At 43.3% G+C, this 21,660-nt stretch overlaps 2 protein-coding genes across 2 annotated transcripts; one reads left to right on the top strand and one right to left on the bottom strand.

Annotated features, from left to right (window-relative positions):
- Positions 1-1,204: 1,204 nt before the first annotated feature.
- Positions 1,205-7,638, bottom strand: LOC310796947 (ras-related protein Rab-11B). The gene is made up of 5 exons (XM_083659201.1): positions 7,463-7,638; positions 5,250-5,445; positions 3,483-3,676; positions 2,456-2,536; positions 1,205-1,942 (listed from the first exon to the last, which is right to left on the bottom strand). The coding sequence occupies exons 1-5, from the start codon at positions 7,500-7,502 to the stop codon at positions 1,797-1,799; spliced, it is 657 nt and encodes a 218-aa protein (XP_083515327.1). The 5' UTR covers positions 7,503-7,638; the 3' UTR covers positions 1,205-1,796.
- Positions 7,639-8,712: 1,074 nt separating this feature from the next.
- Positions 8,713-20,848, top strand: LOC310797333 (mitochondrial import inner membrane translocase subunit TIM44-like; the record flags this gene model as incomplete). The annotated part of the gene is made up of 13 exons (XM_083659702.1): positions 8,713-8,742; positions 10,077-10,181; positions 11,102-11,266; positions 11,415-11,495; positions 14,683-14,832; positions 15,140-15,273; positions 15,386-15,471; positions 15,717-15,809; positions 15,991-16,115; positions 16,244-16,294; positions 17,257-17,346; positions 17,589-17,699; positions 18,151-20,848. 13 exons carry the CDS (start codon positions 8,713-8,715, stop codon positions 18,268-18,270), a joined length of 1,341 nt encoding a protein of 446 aa, XP_083515828.1. The 3' UTR covers positions 18,271-20,848.
- Positions 20,849-21,660: the final 812 nt, after the last annotated feature.

Raw genomic sequence — 21,660 nt, 5'->3', positions numbered from 1 at the left:
GAAATTGTTTTCAATTTTTTCCGAGAAGCTGGTTAAGTAGTGGCAGGCAAGCCAGAAAGCTAACTTTAATGCCTGGCAAAATGTACAAATTCCCAGTGTTGCAACAATAATTAACCTTGAACCGTGTCTCAAACTATGCTGTGTTGGGTCCTTGAATTTGAAGGAATTGGGCCAGGAAAGTCCTTGAACCCTGAGTATTTAATATTTATCTTGAACTCTATCATCAGCCTTGAATATACTCTGCTCTTAAATCAGTTTAAACAAGGCCATGCCCACATAACCAAAGAAGAATGACTCCCAACGTAGTTTTATGATCTTGATTTTTAAATATTCAGAATTGCAATTTAGTATATTGTGCAGAGATGTATTTTCCTGCTCAGTATTGCAGACATGGGAACAAGTCACTTTGGTCCAAGTCTCAAGTAAGTCCCAAGTCACCTTATTTTGAGCAAGTCAAGTCACAGGTTATGTCATGTCGAGTCCTTTGTTAAGGCAAGTCATTTCCCAAGTCAAGTCACTTCCCCCCCCACAAGATACTGCAGTCTTACCTTCCTTTATAATGATATTATTGGCCAATTTATCTAACCTGTTCAAAAAGTATGACAATGAATTGCATTTGTATTATAATTAAATAAATGTAATCGAACAAAAGTAAAATTACTTAATAGTTAACTAAGCATAAGTGCCTTCTTGAAAAATCAAAACCATCCAGTGAGTCATCCAATCATGACAATGCCACTTCCAGCTTGCACTCGTATAACGGCTAACTTTACACAGACACTTGACAACGTTGAACAAGTCAATATTTAATATTAAAACTAATGAACACAAACAAGTCATCTAAGTCCTCAAGTCAGGTCAAGTCCCAAGTCTTTAACTAAACTAAATTTAGTTTTTGTCAAGTCAATTCACCAAGTCTCAAGTCCCCATCTCTTCAGTATTGTTTAACCAATATGTATGATTGACCTGGCTGGCACCCCATTTTCTGATAGGCTTTTGTCTAGGAGTTATTACTGCAACTCATTACAAGGAGCCAGGTGCATCCAGACCTCTTGGAAATGCTGGGTGTGTTGGATTGTGGGGTCATGCAAGAGAACCAGCCCATGTCAATCCGGTGGTCCTGTGGTAAAGACATGTCATTTCGATATGACACATACAAACTGTGTTACCAAACATGAGTGGACACAGTGACATAATATTGTAAAATTTAATTTCATGGCATTAATATAATGTATGTGAGCAGACAAGCTATCAAAAACGAAACAAAAAAAAGAATATATTTTACACAAAATGAAGTAAGCATCAGCAGCGCCACGACCACTTTTGAGATGATGACTGAACGAGGAAGGGAGCCCAAAAACAAGACTGCTGGTACTACTGAAACAGGCAGGATTCAAACCCAGGCCTTCCACACATGGATGGCATTAACCGTCTACAAGTCAGCCAGAGGGGGATCCATCCTGGCCTAGGGAGATGTTTAGGCGTACAGGGTCTCAGGCCAGGCTATTCTGCTACTACACTATCATGGGTAACTGTAGTAGCTACCTATGGCAGTACCGTCAGTCCTGTTGCTGCGCTAGAATGTAGCAGCCTGGGTCCGATTACTATTTAAAATCAATTCACTTCTGAGATTGAGACTGATCGTTTGTGGCACAATGGAACCGATTCCATTGCTCTGAAAAGTGCCCATCCTTATGATATTGCACCCCCGGGCAAATGGAAGCATTATCAAGCATATTGATGTCGAGGATTTCAATTAATAATCGACCCAGGTTAGGAGGGACGGTTGCCATGGGTTACAGGTTCTGGCAGCACTGCAGTTTGCTCCCCCTCTGGCCGTCCGTGGTGGGGGGAACGCTGATGTCCACCACGTTGTTTCCTGGGGACTCATCATGGGCGGACCGCTCGGCGATCTGCTTCTGCGATACAATGCGGTAGATTTCTGTTTTCAAAAAGATGGAAGACAAAACGGACAGATATCAGGCATTCCGCTCATGCTGTTCTGTGTAGTCTGGCCAAGCAAGGCCGCTGATGGCATGCCAGATGCCACTGACATTTCTAACCAGATTAGATCACTGCAACTGAAGCACCCAGATAATGGTTTGATGTAGTGTGGCAGCTACGCATCTCCCTCAATTGGCAAACCAGTACATCAGAATGAAGTTAGACAAGGTTCCTTCCTACATATTTTCAATTAAAAAAAAAACTGAAGATTTTGTCTGGTGTTCAATATGGTTTACACAGCTCGACATCTTGGTGGGTATTTGATATAATGCATGCTGGCATGCTGGATAATAGGAGCATCACTCTATCTGAACTATTCTTCAATATCAATAAAAACGGTGGACTCACAGTGGGTCTACAACAGCATAAAGCTTCCTTTCTCATTACTCGTCTACACAATTTCTAGAGAAGTTGGAGTTGGGACTTTCCACCTCTGTTCACATTAGCATACCTGTGAGGATGTTCTTGAAGGCTTCCTCAACATTTGTTGAGTCCAAGGCTGACGTTTCTATGAAAGATAGATTGTTCTTTTCTGTGGAGTAAGAAAAGGGTAATTAAAAATGCAGTGTGAAAAACTGTTCTCACAAAGAAAATAAGCAAATGTCCCACGTAAGGAAACAAAACACTCTCCAATTCTCTGCATGTTCTTCCCTTGCCTCCTTCAGAAGAACAATAAACGCAATGGATTAGAAGAGATGCAAGGGAATGGAGCTATGATCTTCTCTAAGATGAGAAACAAGGATAGTGGAAATGTGAAAAATAATAGAGATGGGTAGAGGGTCTCATAAAGACGCTCCTTACTCCTTACTCCTTACTCCTAAAACCGTTTCAGCGGGCAGACACTTTAAAAAAAAATACTGGCAGATGATTGGATGAAAGCAGAAAAAGTCCAGATTGATTACTGCTGATTGAAGAATGGTTGCCTTTTTATGTCAATGCATACTATTGGTGGTCGTGCTGTGCTGAGGATGGTCTGAGGACCGAAACGTTCACCTTTCTGTTATCACTTTATCACTTTTTATTTTCATTATGTAGCCCAAATAAATTTGATTTGATTTTTTGCATCCAGAGAGCCTCCTCAATTTTGTGCCAGTGTGCACAATTTTGTGCCTTTTTCTGCTTTCATTGGACTCTCATACTGGCCTTATGCACCTGGCCCACTCCGCAGTAAGCCTTGAGTTAAGACCGCAAACGTTCCTTGTATCATCAGGTGATTGGATGAACCATCTGTTCATCACGTCTATCACAGGCTCGCTTCTCGCTCGGGTCACACCTAAAGCCCGCCTGTAGCTGCCTCATAGTACGCTGATTGGTGTGAATTGCGAACCACCGCTGGTTCGGATTCAAACCAATAGATTGGAGCGTGGCAAGGTGGATTTGTCGTGTGATTGTGATCTCATGATCTCGCGCGAATCCAGCTGCCTCACAAGGTGGTTATCTGTTTTTGACCAGACTCCAGTCCGGTGAAGGTGTGGTACCTGCGAAAGCCCGGGCCTCGTCTGTGGGCACGGCCCTGAGGTGGCGCAGGTCGCTCTTGTTGCCGACCAGCATGATGACGATGTTGTTATCGGCGTGGTCCCTCAGCTCCTTCAGCCAGCGCTCGACGTTCTCGTAGGTCAGGTGCTTGGCGATGTCGTACACTAGCAGCGCCCCCACCGCCCCTCTGTAGTATCTGTAGGGAGAACAAAAGCACACACCTGTGTTGGAGTCAAGTCACTATGTCTTCCTGTCCCCAGGTGTTTGAGTCCGAGTCACCAAAGAAGTGTCCGAGTCGAGTCCTCATTACCTGAGTCCGGAGTTACTGAACATGAGCGTGAATCCACATGTAGGTGGAACAAAATGTGCCTGCCCTTGCACGAAATTGAATGTCGGTGTATTAATATAGCTATAAATATCTGATGCCAAAAATTATTAGGGCCTATTACAACAACAAAAAAATCTAAGAAAAAAACAACAGCCTTTATGAACGAATAAATCGGACTCCTCGTCTCCAACTTCCGAGTGCAAGTCCAAGTCATCAGTAGTGCTCAAGTCCAAGTCGAGTCACAAGTCCTGAAAATGAGTCCGGGACTCAGACTCAAGTCCGACCATGCTGCTGCATTCCTCTGTGGTTCCTGCTGTGGCCTCCACTCAGCTTCTGAGAGAAACATGGATCACCACGATCTCCTCAAACTGTTTTGGGAAGGCCTAGTTGGGGCTAAATCTGTCAGAGACAAAGTTTTGTTTTGATCGGATTTGGCTCCAATTAATTGAAGAGATATCTGCGCTTTTCAGTGTCTCTATCAATGCTACTCTTGTAGCCTCTGCTACAGGTGCCCCTCCCTTGACCTTTGACCTCTGGAACAATAAAACGGTCACTAGGGTAAAGTGAGAATTCAGATAGCTTACATTTTGCATCTTTGGTATATAGCAGATAAACTTATTCACTTGCTGATGGACACTTAACAAGACATATGGATGTTGCCAAACTGAAGATGACTTTCTGGGTTCTTGTACAATTGATCCAAATCGGCTTTCCAATAGTGTTTTAGTATAGGGCAGTGGTTCCAAAACTGGGTTAGGGTTAGGGTTGGGGTTAGGGCACCCCTAGGGTGTACCCCTAGGGGTGTGTGGAGCTACTACAGGGGATACTTGAGAGAAAGGGGAAATGGGAAAAATGGAAGAATAACTCATAAAAATAAATGAAAACTAAAATAAATCTGCGCAGGAGGCACTACCGTAATAGCAATCTGGGAACCCAGAGTTTATTCGTATTTGAAAAATAAAAATACTCTGGGTTCCCAGATTGCACTAATTGCAACTCTTTCACGCCATTTCTTATTTTGTAATGTTATATTCTTCAAAAGGTGGGTCATCATTCATCCATTGCATCATATGCTAGTTTTCTCTTGCAGTTTGATAAAGCAAAAATATTGTAGTCGGGTAAAGGGAATACCTGGATTCAGAAATCAGGGAAAGCTGTTACTGAAGCCGAAAGGTTTGAGAACCACAGCTATATGCCAGCATAGGTACTCTTGAACTGGGTCAGAACATACCCATCTATCAGCCTTACTATCCGTGACTTAGATTGAAGGGTAGAGTGACCGTATGACCCAAATTCCTCAGCTGGAACTGCACTGCTATACTGTAGGGCTTTCCCTCCATTATACTGTGGGTTCCCCATGCCCAGTAGAACTATCTGTATGCTCTCAAGTCACGTACTGTCTGACACAAACAGATGGACGGGCAGCTCCACACTGACTCACGCTGAGGTGATGGCTCTGTAGCGCTCCTGTCCTGCCGTGTCCCAGATCTGGGCCTTTATCGTCTTGCCGTCCACCTGAATGCTGCGCGTGGCGAACTCCACGCCGATGGTGCTCTTGCTCTCCAGGTTGAACTCGTTCCGTGTGAATCGAGACAGCAAGTTACTCTTCCCTACGCCCGAGTCGCCAATTAGCACAACTGTAGAGAGGGAGAGAAAAGGTGAGTGGCAGAGAGAGTACACACACACACGCACGCACGCACGCACGCACGCACGCACGCACGCAGGCACGCAGGCACACACACACACACACACACACACACACACACACACACACACACACACACACACACACACACACACACACACAGGGGCCGTCTGGTCAACAGGCAGATAGCAACAGATCAGGGAACCTTGGTAATTGCATTGTAGTGGTTCTCAAACAGAGGGGTCTCTCGAGATGAGTTATGGGATAGGAACAAAACATATTTCTACAATACATTTGATGAAATATTGAATAGTTTTACGCTGCTAGAGGGCTCTTCTAAGAATCAAATGAAACAACCTGAAAACTGTTCACCACTGCATATAACCTGAACCTGCGATAGGACACGGGTCATGCTTTGTTTTAAGAAGTCACACGCCAAAAAGGTTGAGAACCACTGGCATAGAGCAAAGGGTTAGACTAGCCAGAACACCTCAGGGTGGTGATATTCAGCAACTGACCTCTGACCTGCTGAAATACTGTCTTCCTGAAGGCGTTCGGCTAACAGGGAGACAGTAACTTGGCAAATGGGAGTTATGTATTTCAACCCTGCTTAAACCTTCCCTCCTCCACAGGGGAAAAAGAACTATGCTGTAACAGCAAAACTGTCAGCCCATATGGTAACTTAGATAGCAGTAAAAAAAACATAACAATAAGATCACTATAAAATCGTTATTGATTACCACAAGCACAGTACGGTAAGTATGTGTAGGAACATTGTTGTTAGCATCCATAGACAACACAGCAAAGCACAACAGCTTGATTATTAACAGGCCTGGTGGAAGTGCAGTGAGTCATAAGAGCAAGGTGATTTATTGGCCAGAGCCGGCTGAGCTGGTGCCGGGCAGGGCAGGGCCGGGCCGGGCCGAGGTGACTGCTCTGTGGAGGTGGAGCCTCCTCCTCCCTCCACAAAGGAAATAGAGACGAACTTTGTCCCTGTCGGCATCACTGCTGCTTCTGGCTGCAGGAAGCTGATAACAAGCTCCATCAAAACCTGAATCGACAGTTTCAGGCCGCGTGGCCCTTCCTGTTTCAGCCGGCTGCTACAGAGACGATGGCTCTGGGAAAGAGAGGAAGAGAGAGGGAGAGAGAGAGGGAGGGAGAGAGAGAGAGGAAGAGAGAGAGATGGGGAGAGAGAGGGAGAGAGAGGGAGAGAGAGAGAGAGAGAGAGCCCTAGCCTCCGGCAGATGCCCTATTCATCCCACAGAGGATACTTTGTTACATCTAAATGGCCTTTTGGCTTCCAGGCCCAGGATGTTAATGTGCCACAGGAGCTGATATCACGATCAAAGGATCGCATTCTGGCACTAAAAGATGGACACAGACCTGAGCTTGTTACTGCTTCAATTCTAGGTGACAATGTCCTGTTTCTTTCTGCCCATGCCTATTGATCCCTCTCATATTAGTGCTGAAACAACGCCATTAAGAACGATTGCTGCGTTTTCAATGTCAATTAGAGCTATAACAGAGTCCAGGTCCACCCCATCCCTATCTGAGGCTGAAGCTTTATTGATCATCATGCCCACATAGGCAGAGGCTACTACTAGGCCTGTAATCACTCATAGAAGGTGTTAGGTGAGGCAGGAGAAGACAACATGTAAATGAAACTGATGACAGTGTAAAAGTCCTCCTCTGAAAGTACAGTCAAAACAAAACAACGGCTTAGCACGGATAGGGTGTTGCATCCTCTGTCTACCTATAAATACAGCTGCGGGCGTTGTAATAATGTTACAATGACAACATAATAGCACCACCAAAGGATTGTCATCCGGGCATTGTTTCTCTGATGATAAGTCCGATTCGCTGACAAATGCTGATATCTGCCCGGACTCAAAGACAATTAAACAATAACAGATTAACAGAGATTTAGAGAGCGTATAGCTTTGTCGGTGTGTGAGCCTGTGTAACGTTAAACGGGGGAATGCAGTCATCTTTTTTCTTTCTTTCTTTACCTTTGAACAAGAAATCGTATTCATCGTCTCGGTTCCCCATTCTAGACGAGGCCGCTCCAACGCTTGTCTCCGGAGCAGTGTGTGAAGAGTGCGTGTCTGAATGGTCGTTATGTGCAATAGAAAATTTATGTTAAAGATTTGTATTGCGACTCTGCGCCAGTGTTGGCTGTCAAAGCAGGCTGGCTGGCTGACCGCAGGAAGGGAGAGCTCCCAACTCTGCAGAAGGAGGGGAGGAGTCCTTGCACTTCCCATACCTTCCTCGTGGGAGCGCTCTTTACTGGCATGCCGAGAGACACCATTCAGCTGCACGGGCGGCCTGCCCTGAGGCCACTGGTGCTGTTCTTCTGAATGGAAGGGAATAGAATGACAAAGGATGCGTATTCAGTTCAGTTTATTACAACTCAGTTTGACTCACTGTGTGTGTGTGTGTGTGTGTGTGTGTGTGTGTGTGTGTGTGTGTGTGTGTGTGTGTGTGTGTGTGTGTGTGTGTGTGTGTGTGTGTGTGTGTGTGTGTGTGTGTGTGTGTGTGTGTGTGTGTGTGTGTGTGTGTGTGTGTGTGTGTGTGTGTGTTTGTTTGTTTTAGCATTTATAAATGAAATGATTTGGTTAAAATATTAGTTATTTCATGTCAGACTGGAGTGGACACAACCTTTTGTTAGTTATAGAAATGATAATAAAAAACAACAACATTTTATTGACTTGTGCTGAGTTCATGCTGACTAGTCTGGGCACCTTCCACCCCGCTTTTTGTCATGGGGGCGTAAACCCCGGACCCAGAATTAACACCGGATGGCAATGCGCCTAACAACGTCTTTGTTGCCGTTAGCTTGACGCGGTGATGTTACCTAAACTAGAGTCTGATCAAAACAAAGCTAGCGTTACATAAAACAAAACGTTTATGCAATATGGCATCTCCGCCATCACCGCCTGACACACCGGTCAAAACGGTGAAAGAGGATTCTGATACTTGGGTCAAATTGTCAAGTTAACGTGAAAGTTGACGAGCTAGAAACGCTGCCATCCGGTCTAGGGCGGGCTCTAGGCGGGAACCAGTAGGGTGACAAAATCAATTGTGGGCGGGAGCCAGGCTCTTTCTCGCCGAGAAGAGCCTGGTGACGCGAGGTTAATGCTGACAGGAGACCCGCCCACCAGCTCTCCTCCTATTGGCTGAGCGGCAGGTCAGCTGCTGCAGCAGACTCGCACGTGCTGCTCCCACGCTGCTCTGCTGCTCCACGCATTTCAAGATCAAGATGGCAGCCTCCGTGTGTCGGTGCTACGAGGTGAGGCAACATTACATGTCCTTCATTACTGTTCTGAAGTCCCCAGACGAGAAGTTGTTGATGTGGATAGATGGATAGGGCTTTGGTATTTGACCTTTCCGCGTCCAAAATAGTGGACGTGATTTTGTGGCGTGTTTGTTTTAGCAACAAGATGTCGGTAAAGGCCTTGCCTTGCTGCAGCTGGCCACAGTATTTCAGGGATCACAATGTTCTTGTTTAATTTCTAACGTTATAACATCCTAGCATGTTATTCTGTTTTTCACATTTTGTGCCCGGCTCGGTATTGTATCAGCAGTTTGTGCCCGACTCGGTATTGTATCAGCAGCAGTAGACTGTTCACCACCGTTCATCTTCTCCACTTACTGGAGTTTTGTTGTTGGTGACTGACAGCGAGTTTCTCTGTCTGTTGTTGTTGTTGTCGTTGTTGTGGTTGTTGTTGTTGTTGGTGGTAACTGATAGTGAGTTGTCTGAACGCAGTGTTGTTGTTGTTGGTGGTGGTCGTGGTAACAGTGAGTTGCTCTGTCTGGACGGAGTGTTGCTTGTTGGTGACTGACAGTGAGTTACACTGTCTTTAGTGTTGTTGGTAATTGACAATGGGTGACCCAGATGTTTGTGTGGGACTGCACAGCATTTTCCCATGTCCCACATATTGAAACAATGCACCACATTTTGATTGGCTCTAGTTTTCAAAAGTCAAACCACTGCAAGAGAGAGCCATTTAAGAAGAAGGAAAAAATCTCTTGTTCCGGCTCCTTAAAATGTGAATATTTTCTGGGTTCTTTTAGTCTTCTATGACAGTAAACTGATTATCTTGTGTTGTGGACTGTTGGTCAGGACAAAAGAAGACATGATTTGAGGATTTCATCTTGGACTTTGGGGGGGAAATGATCAACATTTTTCACCATTTTTATAGACCAAACTAGTGAAACGACGAATCAATTAGTCGAAAATAATAGTCAGATTAATCGATAATTAAAATGATCGTTAGTTGCGGGTGCGGCCCTACTCAGCATTGGTAACGTGTCCCACATTGTCCTGCACAACTCTTTAGCCCACATTTGGTTTGTTGGGATCTGGTCACCTGAGTTGCTCTGTCTGGAGTAGTGAGAGGATATGGAAATTTCATGTCACGATTATCCTCTCCAAAATAATCATGATTAACGATATCAAGATAATTATCAAAATATACTTAAAACTCCATAACTCGGATGTATGGATAGGGTCACCAGGATACAATTATCTTGAGTATTTATTGTTGCGATAGAAGATAATATGTTATATTGTCCCACCCAAAGTGTTGTTGGTGATTGACAGTGAGTTGCTCTATCTTGCAGCTGGTGGGCAGACGTGGCCTGGCTCTCTGCTCACGACCCCTGGTCTCCTCACTCTGGAGGGGAGATGCCTACAGGACACAAGGGACCCCGGCTGCACCTGTTCAGGTATTAACATGACACTTTTTATGGACTGTGATAATTACGTGTGTTTGGATAGCTTTACAGAATTCATTTGAATTAAAAAGTTGAACCACTGAATCTGCCAATATGACCACACAGCAACTTAAATTTAGATACTGTAGTAACTCTGTTAGTCAGCCACCAGGTCTGAGTCTGACTCAGCTCAGCTGCCTGGCACCATTGTCATGTCATGTCCTGGTCTGGGAAGTGATGTAATACTTGTGAGGCATTACACATTCCAAATGCAAAAATGTAGTTTACCTAAACAAATAAGCTATTCCTATTACAGATACTTGTGAAATGTTAGATGATTATTATATAAATGAGAAACTCAGAAGCCCGTTGAAATAGTAGCAGGTGTTTTAAAATGTCGCACAGAAGATAATTTGTTTTTCTATGCAATCCTTAAGTAAGTTTCCTGAACTTGGTAATTTGTTATCGGTACTAGTAGGCTTCCTCTCTCCCTAATATATACCAAAGTATTCTGAGAGTAATCAAATAAATGTAATGGAATCTGAGTTTAAAGTAATCTGGTACGTAACCATGCACACTTCACATATAGTGCAAAAGTTGTCAGATATAAAATGAATCAACAATTGATGATTGATTGATTCTTTCATTTCTTATATTAGAGATGTGACTTATTATTTCCTGTGTCATACACACACAGTAAATGGACAGTAGATGGACTCATACCCAACCCACACCCTAAATTTCTCCATTTAATGTCTTATTTCTTCTTCACATTCTCGTGACAACATTAATATTTGACAGTCTTTTTGTAATATGCCAGCCAGATAAGGAATCTTTAAAGAGCGGTGATGGAGGTTTGTGGATATAGCCATGAGTGTTGTTTCCAACTGTCTGCCCAAGCACTCAGTCCCTCTCTCTGTCTGCCCCATTAGGTGCGATATGCTTCAGGTCGTAAGGGTTTTCTGGGGGAGTTTGTGGACAGCCTGCGTCAGGAGTTCAGTAAGAATCAGGAGATGAAGGACAACATCAAGAAGTTCCGAGAAGAGGCCAAGAGGCTCGATGAGTCTGATGCCCTCCAACAGGCCCGCAGGAAATACGTAAGAACATTGTTTGGTTCATATAGCCCCTGTGACTTTTATATGGGACAGTGTCTGTTCTCTGTTGTGGGCATTTTTGAAGTTTTTGTAAAAACACAGCTTACCTTTATTAAGCTGGATGTGTCATTTGTGTTTTGTTCTCCATTAGAAATCCATAGAGTCTGAAACCGTGAAGACCTCTGAGGTGTTTAAGAAGACCTTTGGCTCTCTGTCTGAGACCGTCAAGGAGGTAAGCTATCACCACTTCTTCTGATTTAACGTTAGCAAAGCAAGTGCTCATTTCCATGCCACTGCATTGTGGATGCAGGTTGGCCTTATGAGAAACTTTACTTTCAAGTGTAAAACTTCTACCTTGGTTTCTGTATGTCCACCCACATAGCTATGATATATTGTTTTACAACGTATGTCCTGTTTAAACCTTAAAGTTGCAATTTTGCAAAATCCCTTTAGATGTAATTGCTGGCAAATATTTGCCACCATGCATATTAATTGTTTAAATAACCCTGGTACACAGCTTTTTTATTGGATTTTCTTTTCTTAAAGGGGCCATATTATGCATTTCTTAATTTTGTATCATATATATGTTGTTACAATCTTGGATGGTCATATTAAACATGGGCTAAGCTTCAAATAAATATGTGAAAGTGTTTTAATGTTACCCCCATGAACCACCCCTCGCGCCTATGAACTCTCGTAGACGAGATGACATGGATTTATGGCGATTTTGTGCGAGAACCATAATTTTTGTGACGTCAGTAAGGACTTGTTACCCTGGCAACAAAGCGTTGCCGCCGGCCGGCGCGCACACGCTAGCTCCCACCCTTCCCCTCTCTTCCCTGTTCTGTGTTTCAGTAACCCGCGGCGGCGTCACCACTCACCAGGCTCTCTCTAGCCTGGCTGTCTGGGACTAACACAACAGTAGTAGTCTCATGGAATAACGGATTCCAGACCGCAAAAACAAGGAGACGACATGGAAGTGAGCCAGGATGTAGGACTGAAGTGGTAAGTTCTGAAAATATGTGTCTCATTCCAGCATCGGTCCAATGTGCTGCTAGGAAGCGCTAACGTTACTTACCGGCTGGGTAACGTTAACACTTGCTATTTAGCCTAGCAGCACAGCTGCCTTATAGACATGAACAACCGATGAATGACGAAAGGCACATATTTTCAGAACTTGTAACGTTAGTCCAACTTGCTGACTTCTCCAAGTCCTCATTTTGGTTTGGTCCGTGTAGCCTTTGCTAGGAGAGGCACACTATAGTCACAAGCATTTGGGAAGTTAGCTAACTAGCTACATTAGCTAGTGTGAAGCTCCCGGTGTAACGTTATGGCAGGCCGTGGTAATAGAATCCCTGCTTGGCCAGCCACCGAAGGAAATGTCCGGGTGCAGCCCGGCCTAGCGGAGCTGTAGATAGCTAGGGGGATGTTGATAAATCAATTGATAGCTTGCTTTATGTCCAAGTCACGTTTTTCATCGATGGTCAAATTCGTTTTGACAATCAGTTGCTCGTTGATATAATTGTTTTACAACTACCAAATTTAGTAGCCATAGCAGAGATCGCCTGTCTGTTTCTGTTATGCATGACTATCTATCTATCTATCTATCTATCTATCTATCTATCTATCTATCTATCTATCTATCTATCTTATCTAGATAGATAGATAGATAGATAGATAGATAGATAGATAGATAGATAGATAGTCAGACAGACAGACAGACAGACAGACAGACAGACAGACAGACAGACAGTCTCGCTTCTACAGCGATAGCTCTCTGGGCAGAAGTTTGCAAACGCAAAAACTCCTCGCGCTGCCCACCTGGAGTATTTTCCGGAGCGGGGGTTCAGGGACAGGACCTAAAAACAGAGCGTTTCAGACAGAGGGTGAACTGAAGGGGGCAGTGAGAGCCAGTACAAGATAAACAATGAGTTTTTTAAACTATGACTGATGCAATAAGTTACTCTACTGGAGGCCAACAATAAAATAATAATACATTATATTAGCAAAATATGGGCCCTTTAACAATTTTCAGTTTCAGTTTTTTTTTTTAATTTAATTTTTTTTTTACCATGCCATAATATCTTATTGTAAAAAATGCTGTGCTTGTGTCTTGACATTGAACCTACATGTCATGTAAACCTAAAGGGTAAGACTTCACCACCGCCTGCACATCATTATCTATCAAATGCTTGCTGGATACCCTCACAATAAATATAGTTTTGACAACTAATATTACACATATGACAGCAAAAACCTCCAAAAAGCTTAATACAGTGAAATGGGCTGGACAGAGTGTCTGCGTCTGCAGCGGGCAGGATAGAAGAAAAAAATGACATGAGATCAAATCAAATAATTTAAACAATAAATAATGAAAAGATGAAAACTGTAATTCCCATAATTTTTTATAGCAACAAAGTGTACAAAAAAGTAGAAATCTACTGAAAACACTATCCAAATTAAAATGTTGTTGAACCACCACCAAAATGTAATATCTATCTACTGTATATATATATATATATATATATATATATATATATATATATATATATATATATATATATATATATATATATATATAAAGCCAATTTTATTATTCGTTTTATGAAACTTAGGAGTGGCTGAAGGTTGTCCTTATAAAATGAGAGATGGTACAAAGATAGTTGCACCGTTGTTGTTTCATTCAGTTGAACTCAATACAATAAGGGGAGGTACAGTGTGACATGACATTCTAGCTTCCACTCGACTGTATCTGTCCACCTGTGACATGAACTTGACCAACCCAGTTGTTCTCAGCTACGGGATCCCCCAGAGAGAGACATTGGAAGCTCTTGCCTTTGTCTACAATGTCAGTGTAAGCAGTCAAAGTGGTTGCATTGTCTTATGTACAAGCAGACAAAAATGCAGATGTTGGAAAGGAAGCAGTGCTGCTGCTGGGAGGAGGGGGGGGGGGGGGTATGGAAATGAGTCTTTAACAATGGACTTTTGCTGCCTCCATCCTTTGTCCTCCATCTACTTCATCATGAGGTCACAATCAAAATCCATTTTTCCCAGTTATTGCAAGAATCTATCAACCCGTAGATTTATTGAGAAGGTCATTCTCTCCATACTTTGAGCATTAGTCACAATATCTATCCAGTCAGTCATTGTTTAACAGTCAATTCCGTCACCAAAATGTCCTGTTTTGCCCGTGTTACCTCGTGCCAGTATGACCAAATGACGCAGCCAAATTTTGATATCTCGGTGTCAAAAATACATGGTCTCAAATGGGAAAATAACGTACTTAAAATACTGATGAGTGATGACTACTTATACATATTAACAGCTTCTCTCTTCCTCTCTCTGTCTCTCTCTCTCTCTCTTTCTCACTCTCTCTCTATGTCTCTCTCTCTCTCTCTCTCTCTCATCCATGGCCACAGGGTCTTGAGGAAGTGACTCGTACCGACATCGGGAAGAAAATCAAAGAAGGGGTGGAGGAGGCAGCCAGGACGGCCAAGCACTCGGCTGAGTCTGTCTCCAGAGGAGGAGAGAAGCTGGGCAGGACCGGCGCTTTCAGGGCCATCTCACAGGTCAGAGGTCACATGTTAACGGTGACGATAGATTTTCAAGTAGTGATTTTCCACGAGACAAGCCCAGGGGGAAAAACATACTGTGATCTCCAACCTTGTAAAACGGCATCTTTTTTTTCTGCATCTCAGTTATGCCCACATCAAGGCTGCTGCTCTATCTAAGAATTGTTTTGTTTTGAGTTAGGATAAAAAAGAAAAGAAAACAATAATTGTCTAAAAGTTGACGCATTTTCTTTTTTCTTTCCATCTGCTCTCTGCTCTTTCCGTGTCTCTCTCTCCTCTCTCCTCTGCTCTGTCACCTCTGTAGGGTGTGGAGAGCATGAAGAAGGAGATTGATGTTGGCGACGCCGGTCCTTACCGGGCTCCTCCTCAGCTGAGGAAGAGGAGTGAGTTCTCCTCTAAAGGAGGAGACAACGACTCCAGGGTGTTTGAGGCCAATGAGTGAGTATCTGTTTGCACTCCGGCGATGATGATTACCAGCATACCTTCTCTCCACTATTGCATATATAAATAACCTCGCCTGCTGTGATTTGCCTGCATTTTTGCGATACAGAGAGGCCATGGGTGTCGAGCTCCACAAGGATTCCAAGTGGTATCAGCAGTGGAAGGACTTCAAGGACAACAACATGGTTTTCAACAGTAAGATCTGCGATATGGTTATTATTATGGAGATCGCCCTTTGGTTGTTTGTAATTCACTTTTAAGGCAGTAGGTGGCACTAGACTCATGACAGCAGATGGCAGGAGGGTCTAATGCTGTTCAGGCTTCATGCGTTGGTATTGATTAGGTCCTGACTTTAACCTTCGTTCTCATTTGAAAAACACTCATCCTTTTTGTTGTATCATCTAACCTCACCCCACTTTGTACCCTTTTTGTTTCCCCAGGGTACTTTGAGATGAAGATGAAGTACGATGAGAGCGACAACGCCCTCGTCAGAGCATCCAGAGCGGTGACCGACAAAGTCACTGACCTGCTAGGTAATAATGCTCCGTGTCAGTAGTTGAGATTGACGTCGCATTTACTCCTCGGTGTGAATAATTAGATTGAAGGCCGTGAAAGATGAAAGCCTGTATTTATGTTACAGCGCGGCAGCTCAAAGTGACTTTTAGTAACTGTGATTGATCATGTTGGCTGCTTCTGCTGCTCTTTGTTTTCCAGGCGGTCTCTTCTCCAAGACGGAGATGTCCGAGGTGCTGACGGAGATCCTGAAGGCGGACCCCAATTTTGACAAAGATTCCTTCCTCAAGCAGTGCGAGAAGGACATCATCCCTAACATACTGGAGGTAAACGGATCTCTCCCAATTTGTCTGTTGCCCTGTCTCTCCCTCTTTTTGTCTCTGGTGTTTCATTCATTCACTCCCCTCCTTCATATCTGATGTTATGTGACAGTGTGTTACTGTCTTTTCTGCAGGCTATGATCCGTGGAGAGCTGGATGTATTAAAGGACTGGTGTTATGAAGCTGTAAGTGCCTCTGACTTTTGGATTTTGGTCATATTTAGTGAATGGGGCATGGACAATGAGATAGTATGATAATGTACATTATCCAAGCCATATCATCACTTATTTTTCATATTTATTCATGATAAATAATGATAGTACATAATAATGTACATTATAAAACGGCTCTCTCAAATCTGCAATCTGATTGGCTCACAGCTGTGGTATATTGAGCATATACCACAGTCAATATACCACAGTTAGAGCCACTCACTGTGTGACCCAAAAATAGGCTTTATTTTAAGTCAAGTCAAGTTTATTTGTATAGCACATTTCATACACAGAGGCAATTCAAAGTGCTTCACATAAAATGGTTGACAGGAAAAGAAAAGAAAAGAAAATGGACATTTAAAAGCATCACAAAATAAACGAAAAGAAGAAATAAAATGGACATTTAAGACATTTAAATAATAATAACAATAATTTACATATTGCCATACTTGGTAACCGTTTTATAAAAGCAATAGATCACTTCAGACCATGATATATGCTTATTATACCACACCTAAGCACGACCCTTAGGTGTGGTAAAATAAGCATATACCACGGCCTGTCATGATCTATTGTTTAAGTATCCCAAGCCATATCATCACCATCTCTTCTTCTGTATATTTATTCTGTTATATCTTGTAACTTACCTTACCTGATGTCACATGCTTAGCCACCTTTGGACATTAATTTGAGTGTGTATTATTCACCATTGACAATAGCGCATTTCCCATTTCTCTTTTTCAATTTGAACAAATGAGCAAAATCACCTCTCAGAAAATAGTTACCCACACAAATCAAATCAGAAGTATTATCTTGGTCCACCTGATCCACCGCTTTGTGCGTGTGTGTGTCTGTGTGCGTGCGTGCCGTGCGCGTGCGTGTGTGTGAGAAGTATGATTTTCATACCAAATGTGTTTTCATGGCCCTGTCCTCAGACCTACAGTCAGCTGGCCCACCCCATCCAGCAGGCCCGAGCTCTGGGCCTCATGTTCCAGTCCAAAATCCTTGACATTGACAACATAGACGTAAGTGCCATCAAACTCATGCACTTTACACAAGCCTGAGGCGAGGGCTCTCTCTCTCTCTCTCTCTCTCTCTCTCTCTCTCTCTCTCTCTCTCTCTCTCTCTCTCTCTCTCGCTCTCGCTCTCGCTCGCCCCCTCTTCTTTTATTAAGTACAACTGTTTCTCTCTGGGTTCATAGTGCAGTACTTATGATTCATTCATTAATTCATTTGTTTGTTTGTTCATCTTCTCTGCCTGTGTTTAGCTGGCGATGGGTAAGATCATGGACCAGGGCCCAGTGTTAATCATCACCTTCCAGGCCCAGGTCGTCATGGTGATCCGCAGCCCCAAAGGAGAGTTAGTGGAGGGAGATCCGGTCAGTCGGCTCATAATTATCAGTCTACTGCATCTGTTGTATTTCAGAAGGGTTAGAAGGTTGAGTTGTTTCGAGGCAGTAAACAACTCAATGAAATAGAGACTAATCGAGACGTCGTGAATTGAGCAAATGTTATAGAGTTCGAACTTCATTTCAGCTATTTGTTTTGATGTCGAACACCGGGGACTCGAGACTCTACTCAGACTCGAGATATAGTGACTTGACTACAACACTGCCTTGATCTAATAGATGAGTTTCCGAGCAACGCCGCGCATAAAGTGTGCGCATGCATCTTAGAGGCAGAAAAGGCTACTGGTAGCCACCCAGTTAACCGTAGTAATTGGAGCTAGTCAAGATTTTTGTTTAATAAGTGGCCATATTTTACCATCATACCTCGCTGTTGCTTTACCGTGTTGTCTTTTTGGCTCTAACGTCACCTCCCCCCCAACAGGAGAAGGTGATGAGGATGATGTATGTGTGGGCGTTGTGTCGTGACCAAGAGGAGCTGAACCCCAACGCCGCCTGGAGACTACTGGACATCTCCGCCTCCAGCACTGAACAGGTCCTCTAGGAGGAGGGGGAGGGACGGGGGCGGAAAGGTGGATCTGGGACACGCGTATACACTGAGAAGAAGGGTGAATACACCAAGCTGGAATACAGACGCGTACCGATACTCATAACACACACACACACACACACACACACGCACGCACACACACACACACACACACACGCACACACACACACACACACACACGAACACACACACACATACACACACATCCGAGGGCAGTGCGCACACTCCTGCTGAATCCAGTCTCCCATTACCAACAAGAAGATTCATGTGCAAATGTACATATTCGACCACATGCGAGCATGAAAACGTCCATGAACACAGAGGTAAACCATGTGACCATCCATACAAATCTGTGTGTACTGTACTCTGGATGGAGCCGATATGGTGTGTGTGCAATCTCTGGCGCTGGACAGCTCGGTGCTTTTGCGGTACTGAGAGAAACGCGGACACGGCACAAGCCTACGACGGCTCGGAAGCGAGTGAAAAAACACGTGTTTTCACCAACTGACTGACTGTAAAAGAGGAGCCTGTGCTATTTCCCTCCATTCACTCTTGCATCTCTCCATCCACCTCTGTGACTAGACCTTTTATCAAAGGCCAAAAACAAGGCGAGATGGAAATATAGAATATAAGACTCTAATAATGCGTTCAAGGTCCATTCTGTCGTGCGTCTTCAACAAGAAACATTGTATCTACATCTAAACTGTTAACTCCTTGTAAATATACTATTATGTCAAGCACTGCTTCTTTGTAAGCTAGGGAGGGACCACAGTCGCATATTGTCGTCATGGCAGCTTCGTCAAACTAGGTTGGTTGCCATTTCACGTGTTGCACTTTTTTCAGTTCTGTGGGGTTTACTGAACTGTTTGGTTTACTGAACTGTTTGGTTTACTGAACTGTTTGGTTTACTGAACTGTTTGGTTTACTGTAATGACGGTAATTATGGTAATGTACGGTAATGCACACACGGTGAGAGCTGCAGGTGACAACGGTGCATTGCTGTATTGTGTTGTGACTGTTATTGCCATTCATTTTATTTTATTATTTTGTCTTGACGGTGTGCGTCTCTGCTCGCAGGTCAGCGGAGACTGAACACGATATGGTTGTACTTTACCTCTCTTTACTTGGTTTTGTAGGTTCAGGAACCTACAAAACATGACTATGCTCGTGAAGAGAGGTCGTGTCTTGAAATGTGAAGTGGCCACATTGTCCCAACAGAACTTCATATCAAGTGGCTCGTAATTGGAGCGTGTCTTGTATCTTTGACTCGCGGCCTGTGATTGTATTGGCTATAGAGAGCCAAAGTGAACGTCACTTCCTGCTTCAGCATGCGTACCAGAGAGTTTCATCCGCCATTTATTTTCCCATAGACATTTTATAAAATGCTTATAAAAATAGTTTTACTTGTTCAAGCCAAACGGTTCAGCTATATTTAGAAACAGGAGAGACCACAGAACATTTCACTCGGACCAAAACGTAAAAAAATTGCGTATTTAAAGGAAATATTTTTTGTTGTTTTTTGTTTTGGTCTGAATGAAATGTTCTATGGTGTCTCCGGATTCTAAATATACCTGAATCGCTTGGTTTGACCAAGTAAAGCTATTTTTATAAGCATTTTACGAAAACTCAATGGAAAATAAAATCCCTTGGCACACATGCTGAAGCAGGAAGTGACGTTCACTTTGGCTCTGAGGCATGGTTGAAGGAGTCCATGTTGCGGCGTTGACAGTGTGATTTCAGAGCCCATGTAGCTCTCACAGCACCTGTCAGCGTGTCATTGAGCTCACGCTGTTGTTTTTTCATGCCCCGGCTCCTCGGCTCGAGGTGACGACATTCCACGGAGGTAATCTTTGCGGTGCGTGCATGCTACAACCCGGTGATGCTGAAGAACCGTGTGCTTGCTGGAGATGGTATTGTGTTAGAATGTGTCACTGCTGGAGGCAAAAACCACCACCTGGGCAACACTAGCCAGTAGTAATACATGCACTTCCCGAATGCTCAAACACAAACAATGGGACAGTGCATTTATTCACAGACACAGTGTCAAAACTTGAAATTATATTGATCAGAAAATGTCTAATTGAGTTGTTTGTATTCAGTCAAGACGCAATTAGTCCTCCAGGCACCAAACAGTGTGAGAATTTTGTTGTTAGGATTTCATCATCCATCTGAAATGTATCTGTCGATGTATATTTGAGATCAGTTTTTCCTAACTGATATAAATGGGGAACATGGTTGACAACAAGTGACCATTTACCAAGAGAACGTCTTATTTCCATCAGAAGAAAAATGCCTGGATGCTGCCATATTTTACCACAATAATGAAAACGTATTTATCCATACTGTATACAATTTGTATGCTTATTATAGCTTATTGAATAGCCTGGCATCGCCAGACCAATTCACATTGCATTTGCTGCAACGGCAAGTGAAACATGAGCTAGCTGGCAGTTTGGTCAGGTTCCCAGCCTACTTATTGAACACTGTTGGAATAAAACGTAACCTGTTTTTGTTAACTTATACATCCATCCATTTTTTTTTAATCTTTGAGTTGACCAAAGAAAAATATTAATTGAGTTGAGTTTATTTCCTATTTCTGTTTTTAGCAGTTTTATGTCTGTCTGCGGAGAATAAATAGTGCCATATTTATGATTTGCTATGTCTGGGTTTTCTTGGTGTCAGCAATCTTTCATTTGTTTGCATTGTGTGTGCGCGCACGTGCATGAGAAAATTAAACTGCACTCACTGTGTGTGTGAGTGGGTGTGTGTCCTTTGTTTTCTCATTTGAAAGCTGACATGCTTTGATAGATGCCCATGGATCTGGCCATTGAGGCGGCTTGATAAACCTATGGATTTAGTAGTATAGGGCTGATGGATCAGGCTTTAAATAACGCGTGCCCGTAGATTCACACACAGGGCCAATATATAGGGGACCCCATCCCAGCTGTCTGTCGTGATGAATGACTAGTGACGCCCTTATACTAACTAACCTCCTTCAATCCTCCAAAGTCTACTCTCCACTCTGAGAGACTGGCCGAAGCATATCTGGATTCCATAGCATAGTGTGTATATATACTGTATATACACACAAACACATGAATGCCCATCCTCACAAATTCTAGCCGTTTGGAAAATGAGTGTTAAAGTTATACGTTCTTTTTGCAGCAAACGTTCAAAGGCCAATTTCGTCAAATTTTCTTTTTCACCAGAAGTTAGGTGAGAAGATGTGAAACTAAACAGCAAAGCCATTTCGCTCACAGGAGGAAACACATTCTCCATTCACATCTTGATTGAAGCTCTGTTATCTGGGAGTTATCTCTGAGAACACCCATTGTATGTGGATGAATAGAGCTGAGTGCACCAACACAACAGCCCGAGAGGAAA

Source organism: Poromitra crassiceps (assembly GCF_964638095.1).
Source record: "Poromitra crassiceps genome assembly, chromosome: 23".
In the NCBI taxonomy this organism is placed as follows: Eukaryota; Metazoa; Chordata; class Actinopteri; order Beryciformes; family Melamphaidae; genus Poromitra; species Poromitra crassiceps.
The sequence above is the reverse complement of the archived record's forward strand: the minus strand, read 5'-3'. Positions and strand labels throughout refer to the sequence as shown.